Consider the following 12460-nt stretch of genomic DNA (forward strand, 5'->3'; position numbering starts at 1 on the left):
TAATTGGCAATTATAAGTTGTCACTTACCCCTTTTGGATCTGTAAAGGCTGAAGATCTCCAATTGGTAATCCATCTGAGGTAAAGAATTTTAGTAATTCTTTAGCATCCAATAATGTGATCGAGTCCCGTGGACTCTCTTTGTGACCCAGCAACTGTTCAGATGAACGAGGTAATGAACCAGTTCTGAGAAAATAATGTTATATAGATTGTTAAAAGTAGATCAGAATTCATCATAGTCAGGAAAAGGCATTATGAGCAGAAACCAGAACAGACAAAGAAAACTACAGAACTATATACTTAGGAAAGAAAATAAAGTAAAATCTTTGTGAATCATTTAGTATAAAAGTATATTTTAAAAAATCTGTAAGTCCCAGTGAAACTTACAGTTAAGCATGTCAATAATGCTACTACTTGACTAAAATAAGCATAATTACGTTTTTTTTTTTTTAAAGATTTTTTATTTATTTATTTGACAGAGAGAGATCACAAGTAGGCAGAGAGGCAGGCAGAGAGAGTGAGAGGGAAGCAGGCTCCCTGCCGAGCAGAGAGCCCGATGCGGGACTCGATCCCAGGACTCTGAGATCATGACCTGAGCTGAAGGCAGCGGCTTAAACCACTGAGCCACCCAGGTGCCCCCATAATTACGTTCTTTATAAATGACAGCATCAGGAGTACCTGAGTAGCTCAGTCCTTGCGCATCTGACTCTTGATTTAGGTTAAGGACATGATTTCAGAGTCATGGGATCAAAGCCCTGCACTGGGCTTTGAGTTGAGAGGGGAGTCTGCTTGAGATTCTCTCTCTCCCTCTGCCCTTCACCCCTGCTCTCTCTACAAAAAACAAATCAGGAGAAGTGAGTTGGGGGAAATCAGAGAAGGAGACAAACCATGAGAGACTGTGGACTCTGAGAAACAAACTGAGGGTTTTGGAGGGGTGGGGAGTGGGGGGTTGGGTGAGCCTGGTGGTGGTTATTAAGGAGGGCATGTATTACATGGAGTACTGGGTATGGTGCATAAACAATGAACTTTGGAACACTGAAAAAAATTAAATTAAAAAAAGATAAATGATGGCATGATTATTTAGTAGTGTGAAGTTATTCATTCTATAAAATTTTAATCTAAATGTTTTTGTACGTTCTGAAAGCCCATAATCTCAAAAATTTTGATGGTAGAAATGAGTGTTCCAATTTTCTATGAACTTGAAAGATAACTTGAAGCAAAACCATGAAATGAGACAGTAATCAGAAATCTCTCCCAAGGTCTCTCCTAGTCATGATTATAACATTACGAATAAGCACTGAATCATTATTATACCTGAAATATAGACAAGAATTTATACTTCTCAAACTATTTGAGGTACAGTATGTTCTTAATCCTTACAAATTTCCTTGACAAAGAACAGTTCTTATCTCAAAATGAACACCTGAAAACAAGTACTTTCTAAAGTGAAAGTCAGCATACCAGACCTAGAAAAGAATCATTATTACTGATTTTCAGAAAAAGACACTACCCCACATTAGTTTGTATGACAAGCCCCGGGTGACAGAGCCATTTAAAATGACAGTCGGGGGGCGCCTGGGTGGCTCAGTGGGTTAAGCCTCTGCCTTCGGCTCAGGTCATGATCCCAGGGTCCTGGGATCGAGCCCCGCATCGGGCTTTCTGCTCAGCAGGGAGCCTGCTTCCTCCTCTCTCTCTGCCTGCTTCTCGGCTTACTTGTGATCTCTGCCTGTCAAATAAATAAATAAAATCTTTAAAAAAATAAAAAATAAAAAAAAATAAAATGACAGTCGGAACCGGACTGACTCTGAATTAGGTACTATTTCTACCTACACTCTCACTCTGTAAACCCAAAAAGCTCACAGGAAGTTTAAAAAGTGGAAAAAGGAAAATACTTGCAGAGAACGGTAGTGGTTTTATCAAGCACTGAGTCACAGATCATGCTATCGCTCTGCCACAAAGCAGAAATAAAATCTTTCAATACCTGCACAGAAAATTAAATTCATGACTTTCTATTACTACAACTACTTCCTGATTACTTAATCACTCCAATTGAGCATATTATTGGTGATTATATAATTAAAATGTTGACATTATGGTTTTAGACTTCTATTTCTGTAAAGATCAATAATGTACCAACAGTGTGTCCCTTTCCCCCTCCTATCCTTTATTTTTATTTATTTATTTAAATTTTATTTATTTTTATTAACATATAATGTATTATTTGCTTCAAGCGTACAGGTCTGTGAATAATTAGTCTTACACAATTCACGGCACTCACCATAGCACATACCCTCCCCAATGTCCACAACCCAGCCACCCTATCCCTCCTCCCACTCCCCCAGCAACCCTCAATTTGTTTCCTGAGATTAAGAGTCTCTTATGGTTTTGAAGGGTCAGGGGTGGGAGGTTGGGGGAACAGGTGGTGGGTGATGGGGAGGGCACGTTTTGCATGGAGCACTGGGTGTTGTGCAAAAAGAATGAATACTGTTACGCTGAAAAAATTAATAAAAAGGGGAAAAAAAAATTTATAAATCAAAAAAAAAAAAAAAAAAAAAAAGAGTCTCTTATGGTTCATCTCCCTCCCTGGTCCTATCTTGTTTCATTTTTCCCTCCCTACCCCCCACGAACCCCCGCCCTGTCTCTCAAATTCCTCATATCAGAGAGATCATACAATTGTCTTTCTCTGATTGACTTATTTCACTCACCATAATACCCTCTAGTTCCATTCACATTGTTGCAAATGGCAAGATTTCTTTCCCTTTGATGGCTGCATAGTATTCCATCATATATATATATATATATATATATATATATAGATAGATAGATATATGATCATATAGATATATATCTATATATATCATCATAAATCTATCTATCTATCTATCTATATACACCACATCTTCTTTATCCATTCATCTGTTGATGGACATCTAGGTTCTTTCCATAGTTTGGCTATTGGGGACATTGCTGCTGTAAACATTCAGGTGCATGTTCCCCCTAGAATCACTACATTTGTATCTTTAGGGTAAATACCCAGTAGTGCAATTGCTAGGTCGTAGGGTAGCTCTATTTTCAACGTTTTGAGGAACCTCCATGCTGTTTTCCAGAGTGGTTGCACCAGCTTGCATTCCCACAAACAGTGTAGGAGGGTTCACCTTTCTCTGCATCCTTGCCAGCATCTGTCATTTCCTGACTTGTTAATTTTAGTCATTCTGTTGGTGTGAGGTGATATCTCATTGTGGTTTTGATTTGCATTTCCCTGCTGCTGAGTGATGTGGAGCACTTTTTCATGTGTCTGTTGGCCATGTGGATGTCTTCTCTGCAGAAATATCTGTTCATGTCTTCTGCCTCTTTTTTACTTGGATTATTTGTTCTTTGGGTGTTGAGTCTGATAAATTTTTAGATTTTGGATACTAGCCCTTTATCTGATATGTCATTTGCAAATATCTTCTCCCGTTCCCTCAGTTGTCTTTTGGTTTTGTTGACTGTTTCCTTTGGCGTGCAAAAGCTTTTGATCTTGGTGAAGTCCCAATAGTTAATTTTTGCCCTTGCTTCCCTTGCCTTTAGCGATGTTTATAGGAAGAAGTTGCTGAGGCTGAGGAGGAAGAGGCTGCTGATTGTGTTCTCCTCAAGGATTCTGGTGAATTCCTGTCTCACACTGAGGTCTGTCATCCATTTTGAGTCTATTTTTGTGTGTGGTGTAAGGAAATGGTCCAGTTTCATTCTTCTGAAGGTGGCTGTCCAATTTCCCCACTACCACTTGTTGAAGAGACTTGTCTTTTTTCTATTGGACATTCTTTCCGGGTTTGTTGAAGATTAATTGTCCATAGAGTTGAGGGTCCATTTCTGAGCTCTCTATTTTGTTCCACTGATCTGTTTGTCTGTTTTTGTGCCAGTACCATACCGTCTTGATGATTACAGCTTTGTAATAGAGCTTGATTTTTAAATTGAAAATATAAATCTAATAAAAACAGTCAAACAAGAAAATACGAATGTTTTCTCTGAACTTCATACTCCAAGAGGGTAGGAACTACATTATGAGTTTAATTTAATTTCTACACAGTTATTCTCTGTGATTCACAAAGATTTCTTTTTTTTTTTTAATTTATTTATTTTTATTTGTTTATTTACAGCATAACAGTGTTCATTGTTTTGGCATCACACCCAGTGCTCCATGCAGTACGTGCCCTCCTCATTACCCACCACCTGGTCCCTCAACCTCCCAACCCCCCCGCCCCCCCCGCCGCCCCTTCATAACCCTCTAGTTGTTTTTCAGAGTCCATAGTCTCTCATGGTTCATCTCCCCTTCCAGTTTCCCTCAACTCCCTCTCCTCTCCATCTCCCCATGTCCTCCATGTTATTTGTTATGCTCCACAAATAAGTGAGACCATATGATACTTGACTCTCTCTGCTTGACTTATTTCGCTCAGCATAATTTCTTCCAGTCCCGTCCATGTTGCTACAAAAGTTGGGTATTCGTCCTTTCTGATGGAGGCATAATACTCCATTGTGTATATGGACCATATCTTCCTTATCCATTCATCTGTTGAAGGGCATCTTGGTTCTTTCCACAGTTTGGCGACCGTAGCCATTGCTGCAATAAACATTGGGGTACAAATGGCCCTTCTTTTCACTACATCTGTATCTTTGGGGTAAATACCCAGCAGTGCAATTGCAGGGTCATAGGGAAGCTCTATTTTTAATTTCTTCAGGAATCTCCACACTGTTCTCCAAAGTGGCTGCACTAACTTGCATTCCCACCAACAGTGTAAGAGGGTTCCTCTTTCTCCACATCCTCTCCAACACACGTTGTTTCCTGTCTTGCTAATTTTGGCCATTCTAACTGGTGTCAGGTGGTATCTCAATGTGGTTTTAATTTGAATCTCCCTGATGGCTAGTGATGATGCACATTTTTTCATGTGTCTCATAGCCATTTGTATGTCTTCGTTGGAGAAGTGTCTGTTCATATCTTCTGCCCATTTTTTGATATGATTATCTGTTTTGTCACAAAGGTTTCTTAATGAATATTACTCCCAGTCATTTTATAGGCCAGAGGCATTGGGGGCATGTGTAATTTGCATTTATATAGGACCCTGGACACAAAGATATCAAAGAAATTTCAAAGCACAGTTTGTGATAAATTACACCACCAAGATATGTCTTAGTTTAAAATCAATCAATAAAATAATAGCATGTTATTCTGTCCAGTGTTTGCAAAGTTACAAAGTATTTTGTCATAAATCATCTCTTTAAGCATTGACAACTTTGAATTAGAACTGGGATTGTTATCCCCATCTTAAGGATGAGGCAAGAAAGTCACAGAATAGGTGAGTTTGTCCAAAACCAAATTCTTGACTTCTGAATTTCACTATGTAAAGCATCCTTAATTCGCCAGTGAAGCCCATTTTAACACAATACAAATTCTGAAAATATGCAAAGTAATTTTTGTTCCCGACCAAGAATTCAATGATATCTTCCCATATTGTGATGCACTGACAAGTAGTTGAGCATTGATTCTGTAAATATCACTGGAAGACACTAAAAAGAGTTCACTGATGATAATGTATAGACTCATAAACACTGTGTGTAATTTAGTAATATAGGTATGACTTGAGTAGGAGAAAGGAGGTAAGGAGAGTAAAAGGAGATAGATATACCAATGTAGAATGAGGTAAAAAAGGTGCAATAAAATAAGCTTCATGACAGAGGTAATGATCTAGTCCTTGGGCGCTTAATGAAGGAAGAGAACAGAGTTGCAACATTTATAAAAGGCTTAAGAGAAAGGTGATATTTGATCTAGACCCTGAATGACAAACAATCTACTTCAAGACGATGGCGCATTAAACATACACATTAACCTCTCCACTCAAACAAATGGAAATCACAATGAGGAAGTACCAGACACTAAATTCATAGGAAGGTTGAGAAATCAAAGATGAAAAAATGGTGGAAAACACAAAAGCGATAAACTAGAGCAAGCATGTAAATTAGAGCTAGAGAAAGAAACAGAACAATGTGGCCTCTGTCTTCTTCTCATCCCACAATGCCACAGGTAAGACTCGACAGAGGCGGAGTGGCAGTGGGCAGAAATCCAGCAATGCATTTTAAGAGCCCTACTAGAACAATTGTTCAAGTACCACCCTACCACACCTCCCCTTATCCCTGCAATTTTATCTCAAGTGAAAAACAGAGAAATTGCTCTGGGAAGATCCAGAACTAGGCCCCTGTCCCAGTCTCAGTGCTGATGCCCCCAGCATAAAGCCCTGTTATTTCAGTATTGAGTGAAGGACCAAGGCTGCCTACCTTCTGATACCCCCCGAGGTGCCCCAACGTGAAGTCTTCTAGGTACGGTCCACCCTGCTTCTCCCTCCCCACGATATTCAGATGAGAACAGGCAGGAAACAGGATGACACATATAGAGAGAAAATTAACACCAACTACCTATATAAAGCAGCCTAGTACTAAATTCCAAACTAGTAACAATCTAGGACCATCAGACATGGGAGGAAAGCTACACATAAGGAAAAAACACCAGAGGAACAAACCGAACAGGTCCGGGGATAATGAGATCATCTAAGGAAGAGAGAAAACAAGTTAAAAGAAGTTTCCAATTAACATCCTTTTAGTATCTTCTGAATTCTCATCATTAATAAAAGAAGAGATTGCTAATGAAAAAACAGAGTTGAGAACCAAAAAAAACCTTTTAGGAATTTAAAATATAACCTTCAAAAAACTAAAAGATGAAAGCATAGGTCAAGAAAATATCCCAGATGTGGGAGTGCTGACAATACCGACTCCATCTTTGGCCCTCCATCCCGTTCACGCAATGACCTCTCTTGGGACTCCGTGTTTCGGGTCCCCTGGAGGTTAATGAATGCCCTGGCCAGGATTTGGAAAGGCTTGTTCCGACCATCCCTGAAGCTGTTTAGGTAACTAGCAGAGATAAACTAGTTTCTTCCCGTTTCTCCTCCCTGACACACAGGCGGCCCCACCAGATATGTTAAACCTTTTGACTTTACTATGATGACCTCTGCTCATCCCCTCACTCTATAAAGTCTGCAGATTAAGGTCCAGACTTTGTGGAGAACAGCTGCCCTGGGCTGGACTGTCATCTGCTTGAAACCCCATCAGTTAAGTTACTCTGAATAAAACTGTGTAGAAGGTATGGAAGGGCGTGTCTCGTTTTTACAATTCCCAGTGCCTTCTCAGTTTGGAGGATACTTTGTCCCTCTTCTACCTTCTAACACCCAGAACATACAAGCAGAAGGTGAGGAGGGGCAGCACTGTCTCAACATTCTACTCTGTAATGCTCTATCTATCTACTTACAGTATGCACACATTCCTTTAATAAGGGAAATATTATTTCCTACGAAAACTAGAAAGTATGTACATTTCATAAACACAATGTAAGGATCAAGAAAAAAATGCTCATTTAAAAATACTGAGCTATTTAAATATTACCTCATTTTTTGTTTAGCTTTTTCAAAACTTTCCAAATTTTGAAGAACATGCCTTTCTGGCCATTCCAGAGGGTTGGTTTCCATTAGATTTGAGGAAGTAGGTTCCATTGAACTGGTGTCTAAAGGGAGAGAAACCTAAATAAGTACTGAAAATTACTAACATACTGAACTTTGCTATATGAAAATGCAGACATGTAGATCCATCTATCCATCCAGGTCTACATGCACACACGTGTATATAAAGCTGCGTTGGGGGCGCCTGGGTGGCTCAGTGGGTTAAGCCTCTGCCTTCGGATCAGGTCATGATCTCAAGGTCCTGGGATGGAGCCCCGCATCGGGCTCTCTGCTCAGTGGGAAGCCTGCTTCCCCCCTTCTCTCTCTCTGCCTGCCTCTCTGCCTACTTGTGATTTCCGTCTGTCAAATGAATAGATAAAAATCTTTTTAAAAAAAGGCAAGAACAAAATACTTGATTATTTAAAAAAAAAAAAAAAGCTGTGTTGGATAAGCTGTGCAATACTTACCCAGGCATTTATTAAGGATATCTCTGCCCAAACTGTGCAAAATGCCATTGAAAAGTTTTTTTTGGAAATGAAAAAAAAAAAACAACCAAAAAACCACTGTTAAGCTTTGTTTATATTACTGTCTCCTCATAATACAAGTTATGACCTAGAATTCAGAAAAAGGATTAGCTCTATGAGGGCTCCAGTGGAATAAAAGAATAACTTGCCTTTTTTTTTGGTGAAATTCATACTAAATGAAAAGGAGGCAATTCTATGGAGCATATATTGGATATACTATGTGATTTTCATACCAAAAACAGGAATTAGCAGCATTACCCAGAAAAGTTCATGTTTTTAAAAGAGATTACTTCATTCTCAAAAGTATAATAATATAACAGATAACATAAGATGTTCTCAGATAAAGGTTACCTTAGGAAGAACTTTCACTTATCCAATAATGTATAATACACATTATATACATATACATCTTCAAGTAAATCACTAACAATAAAAGTTATTTCACTAACAGTGTGTTTACTCTTCTAGCTAGTACACTGCAATGAACCAAGATTGCTAATAACACTACAGTCTGTATCAAAAACCAAGGGCCAGGGGTGCCTGGGTGGCTCAGTGGGTTAAAGCCTCTGCCTTTGGCTCTGGTCGTGATTCCAGGGTCCTGGGATCCAGCCCCGCATCGGGTTCTCTGCTCAGTGGGGAGTCTGCTTCCTCCTCTCTCTCTGCCTGCCTTTCTGCCTACTTGTGATCTCTGTCAAATAAATAAATAAAATCTTCAAAAAAAATTTACAAAAAAAAAAGGGACAGTTTCCATTTGCATTATAAATTATGAGTACATCCAAACTATTTCAGCACTGTCAAAATTACTAACTGTACAACTTTTGGGATTCTCAAACTATCTGGTTTTTAATATTGTTTTGAACTACTACATACTATTCTAATAAGTTAGCTGAAAATTACTGGACATTAGTGGTCTGACTAACCAACAGTTCTGACAAAAATATCCATTTTATACTTTGAAGTCTTACAAAATGATGATTTGGTAAAGGCACTTTTATACAAAAAAAGAAAGAACATAAAACCAAAGCCAACTGCATGTTATTTTCCCTTTATTCATTAAACTACTCAACCTTGAACATTTTAAAAATATCTTTAATGACTACATTGGATTGCCCCCACCAAACATCATCTAAATATACTACTTCCCATCTCATAATAAGGGTAGTGAAATGTTATTTTACATGGCAATAAAATTTAAGATGAAATAACCTACTTTTTAATGTTGACATGGCTTTCCATTAGAAGTGAAAAGCAAATATCGTTAGCAGATCTGAACAGATACATGCTGAGAACTCAAAAGAACACAAGTCATGTTAAATAAAAGTGGACATTAATTGTTCTAAATATTACAATATAGTTAATTATTAACGTTGACTACACAATTTACATAAATATAAATGACATAGACTAAATAGTAAGGAGTGCATGGACAAACATTCATAGGTAATTTTGGGGAATAATTTAATATAATTCTTACAGTAAAGTAAGACACAATATTTTGTTTATGTGGCAGTCAGGACACTAGGACATGTTGATAACCAAAAAGCACAAAAAGGGCCTCTGAGAAACCAAGAATGCTGCCTTTTTTTTTTTTTTAAGTGTTTTACTTTACAGGAGAAACAAAGAAATGAAAGCGATGCAGTAGGGAAATAGGGACTCAAAACCTGCCCTACACAAGTCAAGGCCAACAAAAAAGAAGTAATACTACAGATGATAATACGTGCACAGTAATATAAGCCATCCCAGGCTTACATACATAAATACGAATAAATCACAAAGAAAAGGTTATATTGTAGTCGACATATTCTGTTTAATAAAGTAAGAATTATAAACATATACTAGAAGATTCTTACTAAAATATCTAAAATAATAAAACTGTGATCTTATAAAATTACCTAGAAAACTCATTTATGGAGTGTGTTTATGTGCCCCCATGGCCTGAGGTAAAGGAGACAGTTGCTGCATTTTGAATCCAGATATGACACTTGGCATTGTGAAAGTTTTTAGCAACTTTGTGGCAATGAGTATAGAAAATGGTTTGATCAAGACATTTTCTCCCTACTGATTTTCATTTTACACATGCTAGAGTGCTAGAGTTTTTATTTAAAAAAAAAAAAAGGACAACAATAATCCTGATGATTGCCAATAATTCCTAATGAGAATGGTTATTAAATAATGGGATCAGAATATGAAACGTGATTGACCTTATTGCTTCTTTTCGTGTATAATTTGCATCTAGATGTATTTACTCAAATAAAAGCTACCAAGGATGTTAAAAATCACAACTTCATTATTAGGAGTCATATTCAAACGTATAACCTGTCAAATTTCACTTCAGGCTCTAAAAAAATCTTCAGGGTTTCTTTCATTTGTTAAATATTATTTTGGGAGGAATCAACTCCTCTATGCTGGGTACGGTCTTAGGCTCCAGGGCATTGGAGAAAGCAAGCAGACACACTCTACTCTCAGAGAACATATGGTTCACAGTGAAGACAAACTGTTATTAATAAATAATTACATCTATAGTATATAATTTAAAATAGGAAAAATAATAAAAAGAAAGAAGACAAGGACCACTGGAAACAATTTAAAATGAGGAAAGTTTGGAAAAGCCTCTTCGAGGAAGTAACATTTAAGTCAAGATCAGAAGGATGACTGTCAGTTAATCAGGTAAAGATTGGGAGAAAAATATTCCGGAAAGAGGACACCACACACGTAAAGGTCCTGAGGCGGAAAGGAAGGTGACGTGCTCAAGGAACGGAAAGACTGGGGCACCAAGGAAGCAGAACTGCGACACTGGAGAAATGTGACATCCGGAACCAGTATGAGGGTGCACATCGTTTAGGACTTCTGTAAGCTGTATTAAGGACGACACATTCTATGTACAATGGAAAGCAATGACAAAGCTCTGAGCAAAGGAGTGATATAATCTGATTTACATATTAAGATAAGCACCCCAGTAAGCTCAGGGTGTTAATAGTGCTCTAGGACTTGACTTTGTATGAGTAACTATAAGACACATGTCCATACTTACAGAAAAACCCATGCAATGATTGCAGCCCTTCCTACCTTGTAACCATTATCTCCTGCACAAATTCTCTGAGTAAGCCAGCTTCTGTCTGGATCTCAGTCTGCCCTTTCTTACGTCCATACTCCACGGGTATGCAGCTTCTACCCCCGGGAAAATCCTATCTTCGCCACTCTACCCAGACCCTATGCATCGCTCAAGACCTACATCCAAGTCCCTTTGCTCCTGACAAAGTGTTCTGTGACTCTCCTACCCCAGTTATATTCCTCTCCTCTAAATTCACATTCATTTATTTAAAAACAAATATACAGCACTTCACACCAGGCAACTTTCTAAGAAATTTATAAATAACTCCTTTAATCCTCCTAACAACCTATGTCATCTCTAATTTAAAGATGAAAAAAACCCAAGGCTCGGGGAGGTTAGAAAACTTGCCCAAAGTCACACAGCAAGTAAGCCGCAGAGCCGCATCCAGCCTTGTTCTTCTGGCTTCGGAGCACATGCTGCGACCAAGAAGCTGTGTCTCTCATTTACGGAACCCACCCCCCCATTCACAAGGAACTTTACACTGCCTCCAACACCCATCCGATTACACTGTTACGGAACATTCTTACTGGTACGGCATGATGATCATGATAATACAAACAGCTAACGGTTCTCTGGCATTTATTATGTTCTTATATATACCCACTCCACTCATCTAATCCTCACAGTAACCTTAGTGAGTGGGAGATATTATTAAACCCATTTTGAACATGAAGAGGCAGAGGCAGGGAGAGGTGGAATAAATGCCCAACGATGTCCAGCGAACAAGTAACAAAACTCAGACTTGAGCCCTGGCACCTGAGCTCCAGAGCCTGGGCTCTTGAAACGGCAGTGCGTGCTGTACCTGTAATTAGCTTCCGACATACATCATAACCTGCTGAAAGTCAAGGATCCACATTTTTACTTCTTTGTGTACCTCTACGGTGTCAAACAGAGAAAGGCATCGACAGACATTACTGTTAACTTGACTCTGGTCATTTTCTTATTAACCAATGGAATAAAAATGATTCTCATGGAATAAAAAAAAAAAAAATTACCCTGTACATTTAAAATGCCAGGCAATCAACAAATGCTTTCTTGTTGGATCTTGTAAAGCTTCACTGTATTCAAACACATCACAAGAATAGGAACCAGGAAAACAGAGCTGTAAGTTAATAGAGAAATGATTTCCTGCTCCTTCGATGAAGTTTGGGGACTGTTCCTGCTACAATGAACAGCAAATATGGAGCATCTTAATGCAGGTAGTTTTAACTATGGTAAACGCACTGTGTAGGTTCTACTATTCTCATCTTAGGAAAATACAGCTTAATAGAAATCCACTCATTCTAGTTGCTTAGTAAAATTAGTAAGAGGA

General features: G+C 38.4%; 1 protein-coding gene across 1 annotated transcript in view; it reads right to left on the reverse strand.

The window, feature by feature from the left end:
* The window catches only part of LOC123937292 (MDM2 binding protein), a 76886-nt gene that overhangs the window by 17746 nt on the left and 46680 nt on the right, over positions 1-12460 (reverse strand). Inside the window, exons 15-16 of the mRNA XM_045998035.1 lie at positions 7460-7577; positions 29-184 (exon numbers count right to left, since the gene is read on the reverse strand). Of these exons, the coding sequence (XP_045853991.1) occupies positions 29-184; positions 7460-7577 (274 nt within the window). The remainder of the gene's footprint in view (positions 1-28; positions 185-7459; positions 7578-12460) is intronic.

The sequence above is a fragment of the Meles meles genome, chromosome 1, assembly GCF_922984935.1.
Source record: "Meles meles chromosome 1, mMelMel3.1 paternal haplotype, whole genome shotgun sequence".
Taxonomy (NCBI): Eukaryota; Metazoa; Chordata; class Mammalia; order Carnivora; family Mustelidae; genus Meles; species Meles meles.